Raw genomic sequence first — 20,565 nt, forward strand, 5'->3', positions numbered from 1 at the left:
TGAATTTCAATTTTCCCCATAAAACCAACAGAAATTTTAAAAAAATGCTATGCAAAGGACATTTCTAAAACAGTATTATAAAAAGAACCAAATAAAATCAGACAGCAGTTGTTTCATAAAATTTTCCAATTCCTAAGCAGTGAACCATAGCAACAATGTAAATTTAAATTAATTAACTCAAAAGAAATTACCTGAAACTTTTGCAAGTCTTCGTGCTTGAGACTCTCCAATGGAATTATTTTCCCAGCACTTCTGATGTTGCAGGGAATGCTCAAAGCCCACAAACTTCTGAGATTTGGTATAAACCACAAGGTCTGACAATGCAAGGGCAATCTTTGTCTTCCTCACCTAAGAATCATCAGATGAATAATGGAATAAAATAAGTCACAATAATGTGCATTTCATTGTTATTATTATTAATAATAATTCACAGAAACAATAATTTTGAATGCATAAAGCATGAGACAATATGTCACAGTTAATGAATTTAACAAATATGAACTTTAATAGTGAGATTTGATCTACTGAGAGAAAATTGAGGTTATTTTATCCATGTTCATCATAATAATCATAGGATGAATGGAGAGATGCTTCCTAGCAGAATGTTCTTCTGCATAGCTTTACAGTTTTCCTGCTTCAAAAACATCATTTTTCATGGCTTTTAACATTACTCCTTGAAAATATACCTCCAACTTTCTATTAGTAAATATATGAAGTACTAGAAAAGACCAATAGCATAAACTCATCTATAAAATGTAGAATAACAGGAAAATATTACACTGTGCCAAGCAAATTAGTTAAAGGCATATTATTCATCTAAGCATTGCTCTGAAATCAGGATGACTCTTTTCTTCTTGATTAAGGTCGAAAATTCTGACACCAAAATCTTAATTTAGTCTTGCTCCATTACCAAAACAAGCAAAACTGACTGAAATTTTGCCAGGGTCTCCTCTCTTACAGTGACTACATGACCCTTTCATTTTCCATAGCACAACTTGTGAGCTAATTGGGGGCAGTAGCCAGCAGAGAGCTGCTGATGCTAATCATGTTTACATTCCATCAAAGCTTCTGAGGGCAAATTCTCATCTGCCAAAATAACAGAGATTGCCTCCTCATGGCTCTTAAACTATGCAAAGTTCAAGAGCATTAATTATTCTGGGGCTGCGTCCCACGAGGAGCAGTAGGAGTCTAGTGCCATGGAAATCCTGGAAAATGCAACTCTCTGGAGGCAGGCAAAGCCAGCAGCATCACTGGGGCATCTTCTGCAGATTCAAATGCTCTCCCACCCTCCCAAAAGTGGGATATCAAGACAAATACTTCAACAGAGTGGGACCCTGGAACCACTTTCTCTTCTGCCTGTGAAACATGAGCAGATACTTTTGGTTGCTGCTGTTTAAGAGAATGTGGAATACATTCTCATCTGTAACGTGGTCTTACCAATAAACTTGAAAACTTTTGCCTAGAAAGTTGGCATTTCCTTTTCAAAGAAGACTCCATCCTTAGAATTTTTCCTTGCTGTCTCTCCATGTCAGATGGAATGAGAAAGAAGCAAAAACTTTCACCATCAAATGATACAGAAAGAAAGAGACATTGCCTCTCAGCAAGAACTCTGGGCCCTGAGGAGCCTTGCCAGTTTAGCCTCATTCAGGTAATCAGAGCATGATGTGCAAGAGTGACTGGATACTTCAGGTGCTGCCTGACATCTTAAAAAAGTTGAACAAAGCAGTTTCGACCCTGATAAACAGATTTTCCATGGTAGAGAATTATACTTGGTTAGAAAAATAAGTTCAATGTGACTTTTGAAAAGGAGATTACACCCATTTTTTACACTTCTTTTAGAAATAGTGCTTGTGTTAAGTCTCTACAAGAGAAATGTAAAAATACCTCTTCAATTTCAGGTGCTGAAAAATGTTTCAGCACAGCCAGGAATATGCACCCAGTTTAATGTAAAAAAATCACAGAACAGAAGGAAATGGGGAATCTTTCTTTCTTTCTTAAAAACAGACTGGTAGACATGGGGAATAAATAGTTAACTCTGCCTGCTATCATCAGGAGCTGCTATAAATGTTCTCTGTACATAGATCCAGGGGGCCATGGCACCAACAAAACACCTGGGTAACTTCATCTTTACTCTACTGTGGTACTGAGCCCCTGGGACAAGTACAGAAAGAGGAAAATGGGGTTGAAGTTCAAGATGGGAGCACAGGGAGGGGCTGCTTTTTAGTTGGATACTAAAATATGGTCCAGTCTGACTTTTCTTATAGGAATAGGAAAACTCTGAAACCTTCAGCTAAAACTGTCATTTCCAAATGCACTGATCTTAGTAATTTTAGTTTCCCTTTTAAATTTAGTCTCTATTTTAAGATAATATAGTCCTTAAAAAAATTATGTGTTCTCTATATTCCATGGAAGCAAAAGATACCTTGGGTTTTTTTTGAGGTGGAGGTGAAGATCTACGATCTGATTTTCTTTTGGAAGGACTCTTGGGTCTAACAGGTGACATGTCTTCTGAGTTATCATCATCAGACTGAGCATCAGAGTCAGACACTTCCTCTGCCTCACCAACTGAGTCCTCCTCCATCCTGAGCATGCTTTGCTCAAGTGTTCCAACCTTTTTATTTTTTATCAGAACTTTGAATTTTAGTGCCTGTAGAAAAGAGGTTTAACAATAGTAACTAGAATTGTGTAGGTTTTTCATCTCTTGGTATTATTTAACTCATCTTCAAAGTTGCTAATTAAATATAATGAAGTGAGCTTATAAAATGAAGTAAAATAGATATGAGTGAGGCAGAAGCCAAATGAACCAAACAGAATCTGGGGACCAAAGTACACAACAGAATGTGACTATCTAACCCCAGGAAAAAAGGCTCTCCACCACAGGTACACAGATGCTGAAACTATGAAAAATAAAAGTAGGAAGTTAAGAAAGAGCCAAAGGTGATAGCCAGGCAAGATGTAGAAGGTATATTTTTCTACTATGCCTAAATGTCCTTTTATATATATATATATATATATATATATATATATATATATATCTACACACACTTAAAGACATGTCTGATGTTTATTTGGAATGTTTTGATCTATCATTGAGGCTGCAGGAAATTTGTTAGTAGATTTTTTTGTGCATATGTCTCTTGTACCAAATTAAAAGTTTTATTATCCCTTGTGTTCTTTACAGTAGATCCTTATGCTGATCTTACCTGGTCAGGGAAACAACAGTTTGGTGATTTTGCCTAAGCACTTTCTCTATTTATAAATGGACATGTAATGTATCAACCTCCATAATGTATAATGTAAAGGGGGAAAAGCATCTCTGAATTATATTGATTCTAATAACATGGCTTTCATCTATGCAACAGCATTCTCTGAGTATATATTTCACTTTGATTACAATATTCTATTAATAATAAAGCTGCTATTATGTAGCAGACACTCAACTCTGCATCTGGACACAGGAGCTGCCAGTGAGTAACAGGGCTTACTATGGCTCTTGAATAAAGTGATCCTCAAAAATATTCCTTAAATTTCCTGTGCTCCAGTGCAAAGGGAGATTGCACTGCTGGGAATGTGGCAGGAACAGGGAACAAATCATTTCACAAGAAATGAAAAGTCACTGAAATGCTGTGGTTTCTGCTGTCCATTAAGTAAATATGAAAGGTGTGGATGATGAAAACTTATAAACCCAGAATTCTGCAATGGAAACCAGAGCCACAGGCAAGGACAGAGACATTCCACTCATCTCCATTGTAGCTCCATTGCTCATCATCCCTTCATCACTTCAGGTCTCTGCCTGGTGGTTTGCCAGGGTGCCAGTGGAATGAGACAGCCCCTGCCCAGTATCTACCAATGCCATGCTGGAAGGATTGATCAGTCTCTCTGATGGTGACTCAGAAGAAGGATGTCCTTTAACATTTCCTTCATTTCTTATTGATGCACTCCTTTTTTTTTTTTTTTCTTCCTGTGATATTTTTAGAAGAATTTTAATATGATTAATGCTACCCATATTTTTTAAGAGTTCTGAATTTTCCTTTGTGTGTTCACATTTCCAAGTATTTAAAAGCAATTCTATCCACTTTTGATCTTGTATTTTGTTATTCACAGGAAGACTTAAGTCTATAAATAAAAAAATAAAAAACCAAAAGCCATGGTAAACAGGAGAATAAAAAACTTTCTATGGTTACAAACCATATGCAAACATCTTTAAATAAAAAAAGACCATAGAATAAATGTGTGTAGTTATATAAAAATGGGTCATGATGTTTTAAGTAAGTCTCTAAAATTCTGTTTACAAGTTGTTAGCAAAAACGTAAACACCCTGAGGTAGGAGGAGTTTTTTGAGGAGGAGGTTTTTTTGGTTTGTTTTCTACAAAGATCACATTTTAAAATCGTGGCTCTATTTAGAAACAGTAATAAAATATACTCCAGCAAGAAGAAAATTTGCTATTTTTTGGCTAGAAGCAAATTGCAATGATAGTTACCCCAAATCATTGAAAGTGAAACATAGGGAGAAAAAGTGACATTCCAAGGATTTTGTCTGAACTTCAAACATCTTCAAAAAAACTTACAACAAATGTATGGTTACAAAATCAGTGACTGTGAAATCTGAGTTCTTTAATTGTGCTTTAATGATCAGCACTGCTAAGCATGTGACACCTTTTTCTCTACAAGTCCAGGTCTTCCAAGAGAGCTGAAAAGCCTTTTAATGAGCTGAAACTCAGAGCATTCACTAAAACTTCTCCTTTCTAGTTTTACTATGAAAGGCAAAATATGTTAAAAATACATTTGCTGTTTACTTCTATAGAAATTGTAAGCATACTAAAAAATTTAAATATGTAAAACATCATAGGTCTTCCCTAGAGCACAGTGGGACTTCAAGGCTGGCATAAGCAAAAGCCTCAAAGTACAACCAACTGGAACAAATATTTACATAATTAAATGAACAAAAGTTTCTTCTTGAACATTCTGGTTAATGTGCTGTACAACACAAATCAGCTGAAGCAATGGCAAGTTTCCAAGACAAAAACCACAAGCACTTTGGATCAAGCAAACTCAGCTATTGATCACTGGGGTTATGTAATGTAAAAATTCACTCCCCAAAAATGTAAGGAATAAACCCTGGATTCGAGATATAAGTATTAAAAAAAGAATAGCTTCTCCAGTCTAAATTTAGCTTGTTGTTCTCCCTTCTCCTCTCCTGACCAGCTGTAGGTGCTTAGTGAGAGGAATATCAAATCCTGAAAATCTTGCTAAATAACAAGGTTAAAAACCTCTTCTGAGTTTTACATAATATTCTATTCCAAGAATTGTGTTGCTGCCTTAAATACTGATACAGGGTGAAGATGCAACACCTCCTGTGAAGTCTAACACAGGGAAAGGTTTTGAGACAATGACAAGATTTGTTAAGTACAACTGTTATAAAAAACCCGACACAAGCTATCTTTAACAATTCAAGAGAATCACACTTAGTGAAGTGTGAATGGATGTCTTTGTGGCAGCCTTATAAATCACAATTATCAAATACTTTAAATCAATGCTAGCAGTAATGTCTGAGCTCTGGGCAAATAGATATTAATTACATCAGGAGCAGCATTTTAGCTACCTCATAACAAGTTTTCATACAACTCATTTACCCAGTGAGAAGCACCCTACCCTGAAAATTCCACTTCTGTGTTGTGCTCTGTAGTAAACCTCAGGCAAGCTTAGTCCAAGGCTAAACAGCTGTGCTACAGCTGAGATGATATCCTACACAGGCAGCTGAATCTCTGGATGGATTGGAAAGGAATCCAAAGCATGATTGTGGAGAAAGATGGTTGCAGATTGGCCAGGATATTAAAACCCTGTGCTCAGAGTCCTCGTGGCACAGATTCCTTGGCAAAGCTCAGTGTTCCAAGAAGATACCTTGCCAAACAAACAGCCTGATTTTATACACCAAATAAACCATCAAGCCAAGACCCACCTGGGTGGTGATATCAAATATGGCAATGTCTTGCTTTTAGTTGCCTCCTGAAGTTGCTTTACACTACAGGGAAGCTATTAACGACAGACAATGGCTGTCACATGTTTGCCACATTTCTGGGAAAACCATGTTCCCTTAAGCAGAGTGCAATGCCTAAAAATAGTGAAGGAATTAGATGAGCTTTCTGTAAGTACTCAGTACAGCCTAGAGATTCCAGAATTTTATGAGAAACAATACTGATTTTTTTTTTATTTTTGAGGTCATCACCAAGACATACCACATTTTCATATCTTTCTTCTTATTTTTGTAAAGAATAGATACCATAGAGTGATTGAAAGGCAAAAGACTGATTAAAAATGTTTTGACTTGCTAAGAAGCAAAGACATTTCTGATGCAAAGACTTGGTCAAGACATTTGCATATTTGTAATTGCCAAAACAAATAGGAATTCCTCTCATAACTGAAGCAACAGAATTAGATATGCTAAAGCAGGCTTGATCTTGAATTTCTCAGTGAAAACACTCACTGTGTAGAGAAAACTCCTTTGTATACTGAGTAGATAAAGGTGAAGAAAAGTGGGAAGAATGAGTCCTGGTTTATGGGGTTAGCTGGTTTTCCCCATAATAGCAGAATTTAAAATGTCCATAACCCATAAAATTGTACTGGAGACCTTCTATTGATCTTTCTCAAGGAGATCATTAAATAGATCCTTTTATTTGGACACCACAGGTTTAACAACCATAGGAAACCTTGGCAATCCTGGCCAGAAATGCTTGTGAACCACCACAATACAGTCATTGATCTTGCAGCTGTGTGGTAAACATTAAAGACAACTTGTAAAATCACAGTAGCTGCCACTTCCCATTCAGTTAATCACACATCAGTTCCAGCTTTGTGACAGGAAACCTGCAAATAATAGAAGTTCCCTAACTATCTGATATATCTATCCTGTCAGCTGTGTGAGGCAGTTCAATGCACCTCGATGCAAAATAATGGAGTAACAACTCTTCATCAGAGCAGTGTGTTTACATTCTTTTCTGTGTTACTTTGGATGCCTACATGCTTCTTTCAACTGCTGTCAAATTTCATAGAGAGGGAGGACACAGCAGGGGGAGTAAAACCTTACCTCTTCTAACATGTATTTTAACACAAAGTTTTGATATTTTCTAAGTTCATCTATGAATTGCTGCATGAGACACTTCATTCCTTCACTTTCTATCAGCACATCACCAGGAGTGCTGCAGGTGCAACCAGCAGGGATGTCTGGCACCAGCCAGTGATGTCACATCTGATTTAGTGCAGGAAATGACTCAAAGGACCTGATATTCCAGGGAATATTAGAGGGAGTTCATGAAGTCTCTTTAGAAGCACCATGATGGCCAAGACAGAGAATTTTATCAGGTCTGTTGCTTTGGGTGGCAAAACTTCTGCTCTGCAAAGACCTAGAATAGATAGGTGAAGCTTAAGGGCAGCCTCAGTTGCTCATGGGATAAGGTATGTGTGAAAGAAACAGAGCCAAAGTCTTCTCTTTCCTCCATAGGTAGAGGAAGAATTGTGTTTTGAGATGCTGCAGAATACAGGAATTGCAGGGAATTAACAATGTCAATCTAGTCAGCTGGAAGTGTAAATATATGATTGAGGGCAAAGAATTAAAAAAAAAACTTTCTTCCTGAAATTTTCAAGGGTTTGTTTTTCAGACGAAGCAAATGTTGGGAGAAGCAGAGACAAGAAGTGTCCAGTGATCCTCCACTTTTATTTTTTGGCCCTCCATGTGATTTTCACTTTGAATTACAATGGTAGGAGACCTCATTGCAAGGTGGTCCTAGGAACCACCTAAGAGTGGGTTTGTTCCTCATTTTAACCTCCTTCAACACACACAGAATCATGTCAGTGGACAAAGGTGTAGCTCAAGATCTACTTAAAGAAGGAAGTAGAAGATTGACCATGTAAGAGAAGAGAAAATCATTCCCATGGAAGCCTCCAAAACCTAAAAGGAACCTGTAATTGGGAAATGTTTCTCTGAAGTGTTGTGAGAACCTGTGTGGTTCCCACTTCATGTACACACAGAGAACCATTTAATTCTGATCTTGAAGAACACTGAGGTGCCTTTTTCCCTAAGGCTGCTCAGGCTCCATCCTGAAAAACGTGGGTTATATAGGCAATGGCTTTTTTTTCCACACTAACTGAGAATCCTTCCCACAAAGAGCATTTTAAATTCATCATTTATGATTCTGTAACATCTCCTTTGCTCAGCTTAAGCAAAGCAGTCTGAAGACTAAATTCAGAATTTGGCTTTCTAAAATCATAATAAATTTACCAGGCCTTGAAAATGCTCAAGGTCCCAAGCTTTAAAGATGTGATGCCACTAAACTCTTTTTGAACATGGACCAAAAGTTGTTCTTCAGAAGGATGCCAGCCCAAAGTCAAGCTTACTACTGAATTTACAAATTCTGCCATAGCTACATATTTCCCTTGCTAGGTAAAATCCTACTGATTTTTCTAACATGCTTGATCAGAACATCTAGGAGAAATGGAGATGGATCCTAATTTATGTTCATTCTCAAGATAACAATTTCTTCAATTCAAACTTTTGTAACCAGCTGAGGACAGTGGTGTTATTTAGGTAATCCTTACACCGTGCACAGATGGGAAATATGTCTCACAACTCTCTAATATGTTAAAAGTTCAAGAGAATGAATCTCACCTAATAGCACTTCCATACTTACAGACCCAGCAATCCATTTTCAGGCAAAATTGACTCATGAAAACTCTAAGCTATAGAAATATAAACTATGAATTCCCTGTATCACAGTAACCATATGGTAAGGAACATATATCATAGGCAGTAATGTTTTTAAGTGTGTGATTGAGTGATTCCATGTTCCCTGATTTTGTGCTTGCTTCAGAGGATCTTGGACATCTCCTACTCTGAATCCAGCCATGCTTTGAGAAGCTTTAAAACAAGCCCTCCTCTTTGATATAGTTTCTATTTTTTCCTAATTGAAAAAGCAATTTTTAAGGCTTCAAAATTATATTGGACACCATGATGTAAAAAAATATAATGCTGCAATAAAAATAAAAGGAGGATAAATGTGAATGCTAAATAAATTTATAACAACATTGTTAGGGAAATATAAGAATATGGTAATACTTTAACACATCTTCAGGACAGATTGCTTCAAAAATATTTTTCCTTGACAAATCCTTTGAAAATTACAACCTTTTGTATGTTGTTTTTCCTTATGAGAATGCTTCCTCCCCACATTTTCATTTGCATTTTTTTTAGCTACTGGAAAAAAAAAGTGTAAAATATAGCTATCACTAGCAACAGTGACAAGCCTAAATAAGTGTTTTGTATGAAGGCAAGTATTTCTGCTACAAGAGATTTAAAACAAAAAATTGTCCTTGAAAGAAAATTATGTGCAAAGACTGGAACAATGGAAATTTATTTGTTTTAGCTTGCAATAAAATTTTCAACACCCATCTAATTGCCTTTTCTGAGTTCATATCCCAGGGGTCTCAGGCCACCAGCTGAGGAACTCTGTCTTGGGGAGAAACACACTGACAAAGAGAATGGATTTGCAGAGGCAGAACACCAAGAAAAAGCTTCCTCTTCTCTGTTACTGACAAAAAAATGCTGGTTCAGGTTCCATTTCAATAACATGTTTAAATTTTAGGAATTTCCTTCAGTTCAAGCAACAAAAAATAAATCAGCAGATAACAAATTCACCAACATGTGGCATCTTTCCACGGGGCTTTGTTCTGCTGTTTAAATTTTTTTGTTACTAACTAAAGTCTATTTCTGACACCAGATGTGATCCATAAATTCAGTTCCAGAAGATTATAAACAAAATAAAGAAGAACACCAACATTTTTTTCCATTTCTTTTATAGAGAAAAATAAAAACTTATTACCTCAGGAGAAGGCAGTTGTGTCATATCTGTCTCACCACCAAGAGGTGAAGAAAGAAGTTTGTCACCTAGAATAGTTTTCAAGCAGCTTGCCATCACTTCCTGCTGTTTAGGGCTGCAGTGGTTCTCCAAAGACAATACAAGTGGATAGGAAGATGACTGAAAACATAATTTGGGGATTTTATTATTAATAAATAAAAATAAGAATAATTGCTTTTCCAAAACACCTTACAAAAGTCCCCTCAGCAATCTGTATTTACCTTCATTTTCAAAGCATTCAGAGTATAGATTTAGATCAGCTGTTTCAGGTTAGTAAGACAATAAAAAAGCTCACGTTTGTGGAAAAGAGAAAGAACAACTGAAGAAGAAAAAAATGCACCCTCAGAAAGCTAAAGCAGAGCTGGACATAGGCAGAGGTGTAAAAAAAATAACTGCCTTGTTTTGGTTTTAAATAGTAAAATCAAATTCTAAAATTAAAATTGACAACATAAAGCAGGATTAAATGATTTTTGCTTTAGTTTATGACAGATTTTTTGGACTACTTTTCAAGCTGATAGTCTCCCCAAAGCTTGTTCAGAAATGATTGCTTTTGCAAAGAGAAGCTATGCATTTTTTATTTTTAATAATACCATAAATATTTCTAGGGACAGTCTACACTTTACTCATCACAGTACTCAAGCAAGGGTAATTGACTAAAAATTAAAAGTAAAAGGTGAAAAGGGGAAATTGAGTAAAAATTAGATAATAAATCAAAAGAAACACATCCTTTTAAATAAAATAAATCTCAGAAGTTGCCAGTAATCCTGGTGGCCACCAAAAGCACAGTCTGAATGAAATCTTTGCTCAGGCAGGACCTAAATTGTCCATGAGGAAAACACCATTTTATTTTATCCTGTCTTTACATTTTGTCTCATGAGCTTTTGTTAAGAGAAGCAAAGCTCAGCCTGCATGGACAGCTGGTAGCAACCCTTCCCTATTGAGATTTTATCATCTCATTGCACTTGAGAAATGAAGTTTGCATTAGAGTTCAGCACAATGTGTTGTGTATTAGCAAGAATAGGAGAGTTCTATCCAATGAGTTTTGAAAAAACAGCGGAATAAAATCATGGTTTAAATTTCACTTTTAAAATCAGAGACTAATTAAATTGTATATAGAAAACAGAAAAGAAAAAACACAGCTTTGATTAACACTGAGAAGGCTAATAACACATATGTGTAAAAATCCCCATAAATTTATGATCATGGATGTATAAATTCACACACATAATGCTGGCCCGATTCTGAGATTTATCTTAATAGTCACACAGCACTTCCTTTGAGCAGGGGTCTTGCCAAAAGCCTGAGACAGTGCCAAAAATTCTCCAGATTTCAGTGCTTTTCCAGAGATGGGCAGAAGGAACATTGCCCTGTGAGTCACCTGACCAAAAAAACCAGTAGCTGCTAATATTTATCAGGTCAACATTCAAAATAAAAAGAGAGGAAATGGAAAACAAGGTCTCAAACTCATCTCTTATCTAATATTTTGTCTATTTCATAAATTCACATGTAAGATATAAGACAGACTGATAGCAGCAGAATAAGTGACACAAAAACCTTTAAAAGATACAAGAAAAGGAGAAAAACATCAGACCAATTCTGACGTAGCTCTTCAATTCATATTCAATCCTTGTTTAAATGATCTCAGGTGAGAATTACACCTAAGAAGCTGAGTAAGACCTGAATCCTTTGCACTAAGTTTGGTGAATATTCATTATCAGGAAAAATGATTATGAGTCCTTTAAAAAGTTTTTAAAATACATTAAGAACAAATAGCACAATTGCTCTGCAATAAATTTTAACAATGCCCATTGCCACAGGCTCAGTTTCATATTTTTTTACCCTGGAGAATCTATCAGAGCCACGTCCCTGGCTTAGTTAAAGCCACCATTCCAATTTATTTCTGCATCCATATATCTGTACATACCATAAATGCATACTTGTCAATCACATGAATCACAGAACGAAATGGGATTTTGCTTGTTAAGGTGTGACCATGATACACAATAGGCTCATTGTTGTGGCCATCCCAGCAGTCAATCTCCAGGCAACGACATCCTTTCAAGAGAGCACTTCAGAAGAACAAGAGAAATCATTTCACAGCCAAAAGAAAGATGCCACACTTTTTTATACAAGTTGCTGTATTTCTGATTACAAGCACAGTGATCATTTACAGAAAAACCACCTCATTTTCATCCTAAATGAAAGAAATCCCACAGAACTGTACATTTATGAGACAGACATACTTTCTGTTGTTTATTCTAGGTTTGTTATGTAATAAACATTATTATTAGAGCATTAAGGAATATGGGATTACCTGAATGATCTTCCTTAAAAGACTAAAAACAAGGGTCATAGATTTCAATAAAGGAATTTTGGAATAAAGCCAAATTTGCGCTTAAAATGAAAGAATAAATACTTTAAATGGTCTTTTGTGTTACTATTCCAAACTTGCTAGCAGTTTTGAGAATCACTGTATTTAAAAATCCATTGCACTCAGAGAATCAGGTTGCACTTGGTCTTTACATAAGGCAGTTCTCCCCACCCCACATTTCTGAGGGAGTGCTAAAGTTTCTCAGGCACCTTGGCTTTCCTGCTTTAATTTTAATGTTAGTGGCATCCCTTAAATTCTTGTGCTTCTAATATTTGACTTGCAACTAACTGAAACACTCCTTATGAACCGTTTTACTTAATTACCAATCTGTCTTTTACACGCTGCTTTTCACACATTAACAATATGTCAAATATGCCTCTAGCTGATTTTAGCATTTTCCTCACACAAATAATAGATAAAAAGAGAGGGGCTACACCCTCTTTGCAATTACTTTCAGCAATGCAGAATTAACATAATGCAATTTTGAACCCTGGTAATAATTCAGTATTGTTTCTGATGGTTGCAAGTCAATATAGATCATTAGAGAGCAACCAAAAAAAAAGAGTTCAGGTAGATGATGGTTCCAACTGCTTTCTCTTCACTAAAGCAGTACAAAAAACAGGAATTCTGGACTAATTCTTAATATATCCTGCCCTCAGTGTTGCCTTTGTTATACAATTTCCATCTTCCCTGCCATGCTGGTCCTCATCCTTTTGGAGTCACACCCTGCAGAGGTTCCTCCCCTGCTGGCTGCTCGAATGCTCAGTTTTGTTGGTTTTGTTGTTTCTAAACTGCCCCCATGCACTGACCACAAATGTCCTTGACACAGACATGCTCCAACACACATCCCCTATCTTGAACAGATTAGAGCTTGCCCAAGAATTCTACCTTTCTTTCAGGGAGTTATTTATTTTTGCACAGTGTGTTGAGATTAAAAACTGATTTAATCATGTACTGTACACCATACTATAGATTTCATTTGCTGCAAGGTTGACTTTCTGAGATGTAAGTGAAAAAAAATAAATTGTTTCCAGACTATGAACAGATGGTTTGGCAAATATATTGAAAAGTGTGCACACTAAATAAAAAAATACTCTCACATTTTCAACTTGTATCTTTGATGGCTTTGTCTCTTGTTGCCAAGTAAGATTGTATGTGACTTCAGAAAAGCCAAAGAATGTTTAAAATATTAAAAAACAATGTCTAAATACCTGGTATATCCCCATAAATGACTGGGTCCCATGAGTTGGTCAGCTATCAAGTAGGTGTTGTGAGAAGATGAAATAAAATAGTCACACAGTGGCTGGGTCATGTCTTGATAGACGCTCCTGTGCTGGCTTTTAAATATTGAACATTCATCTGAGTTCATGTACCTTATAAATCCTTCAAAGGACATCTGCCTTCTCTTCCTCACTGGGCAAAAGCAAAAGGAAAAACATCTCTGTCATGAAGCCACTCTGATGGTTATGTCTCTGTACTTTCTGAAATTTTTAATAGCCAGTTCTGAACACTGCTGAAGGTTATACAGCACAACACTTTCCTGCAATTTTAAAGTTCATAACAAATGTATAAATAACTCAAAAATCAGATACATGTGACTCTGGAGCTGAATTGCTGTGGTTCAAACTTCTGAGAGGAAATAAATGTGTTTGCACACTGTCATTCTTCTATGGACAGCAGTAAGAAGAGTTTTCAGGAGTCCTGATTCAATATCAAGTAAAATATTTGTTGTTTACTTTGGAAAGTAACATGCCAGACAATGAGATAAGAGAATCTTCTCTTTGAAAAGAATTGTTCTCTAAAATGTCAGTCAGAAATTCTCAATATTATCTTGCAGAAACTATGACTCCTAGCACCAAATATCTTTTCCAGGGGTGGAAAATTTCAAATAAATATTGATCAAATCATGTTTAGAAATATCTGAAATAAAAATAGCATCATAACAAAAGAATTAACTGCCCACACAGATGAATTGCAAATCAAGCTTATTACACTACTGCATTTAAAATAAAATGAACTAATTGAGTCCATACCAGTGATAGTCATCCCATTTGTTCTGGTTTTGACTGATTTAATGGCAAACAGAGCCATTACACTGCCAGCTATTGCTCCCAATGCCATGTTTCAAATGCAGTCATTTTGTAAATGATATAATCTCAAAAGTCAGCTTTGCTTCAAAACATAGTTTGAATTAATGAGGAATTTTGCCCAGTTCTTACTCTAAAATAACTTTATTGTCACCATAGCAGGCCAGTATTGAGCAAGCAGTAAATAATCCAAGATTCTTTTATGCTACCAATAATTTAGAAGTCAATGTGTACAAACTTGAGGACTGGAAATACCTGCAGGAAAACCCCTGGTAATTCTTACTACAGCTGCAAGAATCAGAATGTACAAGTTAGAGTTGTTATTATCAATCTTTGGGATGTGACAGAGTGAAAGTTTTACACCTGAATGAGAATTTACAGAAAATAATTATTTCTCAATTACACAGGCCTTTGAACTAGAAAACTTGCAATGTTTCACAATGATAAAGAAAAACAGAAGGCCATCCAGACATCCAACATACATTCACCCCACCACTGTTATTCCCACCAGAACTCTTTCTGAAGTTGTTCTTCCACACTCCCATTCATGAAGAATCCACAGACAACCCAGTAAAACCATTTCAACAGCTAAATAACCTTATTGTCAGGAAATTCTCCATAATTAGCAAACAGACGTTTACCCTGAAACTTCCTTGCTGTCCAAAATATTTGTTCAGTTTGGGATTATTCCTCTCCTCTTTTTCCACACTCTCTCACTGATGAGAGATGCCCTTGCACTTCCCTCATTCCAGTGCTTTCCACAAAAACAAATCCAAGCCAGGGCATCTTTCTATTTCAGATTTCTGATAATTTTCATTTTTTTGCTCTCCAGCAGTGCAGTTAATCTTTCATAGGAGTAAACAGGATTCCATTTCTACATGCAATGTGCTGACAAACTGCTACTCACCTTTACCATCTTACAAGGTTTACATATGTATTATTTGCTCCATTTTTTTTCTAGTAGCTGACAGTGTCTGGTCACTTGGATGTTCCCTTTCTAAAATAGATATTACATTTGATCTTTTCCAGTCTTTCATCATTCATTTCCCCCCTATTTTCAAAAGTAACCTTTGACTTGTATTAGCCAAGCTTGTTACAGTCAATTTTCTAAGAACTTGGATTTGTCAACCTGTCCTCACTGACCTGATTGCGTCATTTAAGAAGGTCCTACCCTGTTTCATCCATATTTCTGACTGAGATCTTACTCAGATTAATAATATTACAGAGGAATTTCTTTGGTCTTTTAGCTAAGAGATTTGCAGGATGACTTCTTGCCACCCTGATGACTCTTGAAAAGAGTGTCCTAGTCAGTATCTTGACTTAGATATATCCACATGCCCATTTATATTGCTCTATACTTGTAACAATTGGATTCAGTTTCTACTTTCTGGATCTTTAAAAATAATTTTGAATTTTTTTTACATTATTTAAAACATAATACACTCATCCTGTATGCTTTGCCTATAATGAATTACAGGAACTGTCTGGATTTCATTTCTGATTAATTTATTTTTCATGGTTTATCTATTTCTCTGAGCAATTACAAGTAGAGCTAGTAACTATTTGTGTGTGTGTGAGTGTGTGTGTGCATTTTTTATTTTCTAACAATTCTTACCTTTACTGCATTTATTTATTAAATTAGTGAAAAATACTGGCTTTTCAAAGTCTTGCTTTTTTTCTGAATTATTTATGATGTTTTCCTGGCTGTTCTTGTCATTGACAAATTTAACTGCAATATTCTCATGAGAAATGAATGTTTATGTAAATATGCTTATGAGCATAATCCCCCAAAAATGAACATCTAGCATTGTTTTGTAAGTCAATATGGACTTCAATAAAACATTCAGCTCATGTCTCCAACCAACAGACTGAAAATCTTTGTATTTTCACAGAGTTTATTACAAGCCCTTACCTTTCTGAGGAATAGCCCAGTCACACTATTTTCTGACCATTTACAGACATTTTCTGCTTCTCCATTAAGGAAATGGGAATTCATCTCCATAACTATTCAACAGTGAAAGACTTTCATCAAGGCCTTACATTTCTCCCCCTGAGGAACCTCAGACTTTTTCCCCATTAGGACCTTTTAGCAGCAGTTAGTGTGCACACACATATCCATTCCTTGTAGAAAGGGAAGGCAAGAAAAGATTTCTGTCTTCTTGTTGCCTCTCTCTGTTCACAAAGTTCAGTGATATTTTTCCTGCTCTCCTCTTTTAGATAGTGTGGAATTCATTTCATTAGCAATATTCTTTTATATTATTTGGGTTTTTTAAAATCTGATTTAAGAAAAAATTATTTTTCTCATTCCTCCTGTTAAAGTAAATTCCAGCTCTGCCATATATACAAATACTGTCCCATCAGAGAGGAATTATGGATATAACCTGAGTATTTGAAAGACTCTGATTACATTATACATTCTTTTCAGTGTTTATTACATTCTGCTTTCTTATTTATCTTGGAACTTCTTTGAAAGTATTTTTCTTCCTCTTTGGAAAGAAAAAATTGGAAACTTTCATAAGATATTTGCTGCCCTGAAGGCCTGCAGGGTATCCACACTGAAGCAGAGAAAACAGGTAAGAAATCACTCTGCCCTGGCCAGAGCCTCCTGCCAGACCTGTTTCCTCCTGGAGTGGAAGACAAAGAGCAGTGTAGGTGTGTCACCTGGTGAGAAATCTAGGTTTTAAAAATTTTAGTATGTTGTGGATAAAAGCAAAATGAAAGGCACAGGGTGTTGTCCTGAATTTCTTCTTCATGCTTCTTCTTCCTTCTTCTTTATGAGTTTAGGTGGCATTTTGGAATTGGGCAGAAAAGTTTCCATTGCAAGCTCTTTGAAATCAGTTATTAGATTAAAAAAGAAAATAATCTAAGTGTCAGCTCTTAATTGAATAGTTTAGTCTTAAAAGACCTTGTAAAAATATTGTTAGCCATTTGTGCCTGCTAATGAAAAACTGCCAAACTCAGTAATAAGGCTGTTTTACTGATAAAAAATAATAAACACTTGAGTCCAAACATCAACTACCATCTCAAGTGCCTTCAATCCAAACCCAAAAAAACCAACCCTGGAGGGACTGAGTACAACCTGCAGCCCTTCTGGACTGAGACAGAGGCTGGGGAGTGGGGGAGAGAAGAGCCTGAACTGAATTTGAGAGTAGGAAATGGGGAGAAAGGTGTTTCCCATGGTTTTAAATGTATGTGTGTACTCTTTGTTTCCTAAGAGCTAAATCAGTAATTAAATGTCTGTGTTACTTGGCCCCCAGAGATAGTGAAGAGGGTACAGATATGTTTGCTGGGAATTTTAAGGGGGAACTCATGAGAAATACTTGCAATCAGAGACCAGGGTGTTCCTCTGCTATACTGGAAGGAGGAAGCTTTCAATCATTGTTTAAATTCAGGCAGAAACATCATCAGATGGAATTTCATACTGTGAAATTTGACTACTTTACATCAGAATGAAACATTCATGCTCTAAGGGAGCAGTAAAGAGAGAAGTATTTCCTCAACCAAAGTAAAAATACAGTCCTTTCTTACAGTAAAAATACAGTTATTCCTATTCTACTCTGAGTTTACATTCTAGGGAGGCTTTTTTCTACCTTACTGACACCTATAACTGGTGCATACTGGAATTAAGTATCTATCTGACCAGTCCAGTTCAGTTTCCTAAGGCCTTATATCTCATATTCACCTTCTTTAGACAATTTTCCCTGAGACTTGGTATTTACACACCCTTTCATCCATCTGAACTATTGTGTCTCCCAAATCCAGCCACAGCCATCATCTTCATTGAGATTTTTAAGCCATCTTTCTTGCTTCACATGATTTTTTATGAAATCTGCAGGAATTTGACAGAGATGTCTGCTTTATTAAGTTTGTTTTACATTGGCCAATGGGATCAAATGCTCTCTTCTGCAAAATTGTTCTCTACACCCTTCTCTGTCTCTCACACACATGAACACAAAAAAACCCAAATAAACCCTCATGACTGTGTTTACTAGGAATAAACTGAAAATGGTATTTTGTTTCACAAACACATTCTGGATTACTCAAAGTCCTTATCTGACAGATGCACCAGGCTTATATTGTTATTTACAAAGCAAGCTGGTTTTTTAAGACAGGATTGCATTTTTGCCCTGGTTTTGTATTGCCTAGCAGTAAAATAGGCAAGAGTAGAGCCTTTGAATGGCACTACATTATAAATAATAATGGGATGCACCTTCTTATCCTCACTGTGCCTCTAATCCATGTAAATGAGAAGTATTTTTTAAAAAAGACATATATACCAAGCTTATAAAAAATGCATTTAGTTGGCATGTTTTCTTTAATCTCATTTAATGAGTCAAGGCTTCTATTCAAAGCTAATAGTAAAATGGGCAGAAAATGGGATGTTTGGGAAGAACAAAACTGAAATTTGGGGTTTAGAAAGACACAACTGTCAGGTATGAATCACATATTCATTTTGGGATCAATTCCATAGAAATGGCTCTTTCTGCCAAAAATGCAAGCTTTTAGCACACACATGAAAAAATCTGTTAGTGTAGCATTTTGACATTAGGCATTTAAATAGTATCATAAAAATGAAAGAGTAATTAATGCCTGAACTAGCTACAGTACCCACAGAGAGTAAATTCAGAGTTATCTGGCCCAATATATTTGGAAATCTCTCTGCACAAATGTTAGGAATGCACTAAATGCCATAAATGGATTTATTTAATTTATATGTAAAATTTAGTCATTGTTTTCATCTTAATTGTTTTAATCTTGACATACCAGTGCTATCACACTGATGAGAGAATGGTCACTACTATTAGCAAACCTGTCAATCAAGTGTCAAAAGCTGCCCTTTTCCCTCTCTGTAGAGCACAGGGCAAGGGTGACAGATGAGTCCAACAGATCATCCTGATGAAGAATGTTCTGTAGCAAATTCAGAATGACAGTTGCACAAAATGGTCTATCACAATACCATATGAATCATCTCTCATGTCAATCATAACTGGAACTCTTCAATAAATATGTCTGAGTGGGAGTTTGAATTCACTCAAAGGAGCGTGAACAATACACAGATTATTTTGTTCAGCAAGATTATTTCCAATTACAAGACAAACAAATTTATCACAGGTGAAGAAACAAACAAGAATTTGGCTCAGCATCTGAAATTTAAACCAGACATCAAATCAAACCTGTAGAAACGTCAAAAGTTGATATTTACAAAGGTGTTTTCCAATCGACTGAAGATTTTTCATTGTTTAACTGTGTTATAGCTTTTAACTTTCCCATCAAAACAAGTAACACAAAATAAAAGGAACATTTTAAACTGGTAATTTGTACAATTAGTAAACATGAGTTCCTCTAAAAGAGCAGGATACGTTCAATAAAGTATGGTCAAATTTGAAAATCAGCCTCAAGGAGTAAAGGCACAAGGAGTCACGTGTTTTGCAGCTATTACTGGACAGTAAGTGCCTCTAAATGAAACACCAAATGTTCCTCTGTTTCTCATTGAAAAAGTGGCATTTTCCATTTTCTTCTTCCACAACAGGTCAGCATAGAAAACCTGGGGTTTTATCCCAGAAGAAATATTTTCTCCTTGGGTTTGCTTTTCCTAACCAGTTATCAATTCCACCCATTTTCAAAGGCTGGGAACCAAGAAAAAAAAAAGATTCAACTCATTCCACTGAATTAAATAACAGCTTCCAACAAAATGCAGCTTTATCCTTTTCATAGCTGAGTGGTAAATTTTGCCACAAGTTGAAATCAGTGAAGCTCAGCAGAAGTGTTACACCCCAACTTGAGGCACCTTGAAATAGGGGAAGAACATGGTAGAGATTTATGAACCCCTCCTCATTTCTCATCCTAGGGATTGAGAAAGGGTGACCAGGCACCTCTGAAAATCTTACACAGTGCTCTGCAAGGAAGTCAGAGAGACACCAAAGTCTTGTCTGAACCTTGCATTATCACTAAATGACTCAAGGGAGAGAAGGCAGTGTAATGAGCAGACAAGAAAAATGGCAGATAGGAACCTTAAGAAAAGCAAATTGGAGATGGTTTGTAATGAGCTGAAGGACAGAATTTATAGAAGGACTAGAAAGAAAAGATTAAGAAATGACAGAATAAAGGAGAGAGCAGTGAAAGGAGGGCGCCACGAAAATTAATTAAAACACAGGAAGAAAAATAATTAATAGATGAAAAGACATGCCTTAAAATAAAT

General features: G+C 36.0%; 1 protein-coding gene across 1 annotated transcript in view; it reads right to left on the reverse strand.

Annotated features, from left to right (window-relative positions):
• PLCZ1 (phospholipase C zeta 1) overlaps positions 1–20,565 on the reverse strand; it is a 48,265-nt gene that overhangs the window by 21,449 nt on the left and 6,251 nt on the right. Inside the window, exons 4-8 of the mRNA XM_050969928.1 lie at positions 13,491–13,692; positions 11,833–11,977; positions 9,873–10,028; positions 2,423–2,647; positions 192–348 (exon numbers count right to left, since the gene is read on the reverse strand). Coding sequence (XP_050825885.1) covers positions 192–348; positions 2,423–2,647; positions 9,873–10,028; positions 11,833–11,977; positions 13,491–13,692 — 885 coding nt within the window. The remainder of the gene's footprint in view (positions 1–191; positions 349–2,422; positions 2,648–9,872; positions 10,029–11,832; positions 11,978–13,490; positions 13,693–20,565) is intronic.

The sequence above is a fragment of the Serinus canaria genome, chromosome 1A (genome assembly GCF_022539315.1).
Source record: "Serinus canaria isolate serCan28SL12 chromosome 1A, serCan2020, whole genome shotgun sequence".
Taxonomy (NCBI): Eukaryota; Metazoa; Chordata; class Aves; order Passeriformes; family Fringillidae; genus Serinus; species Serinus canaria.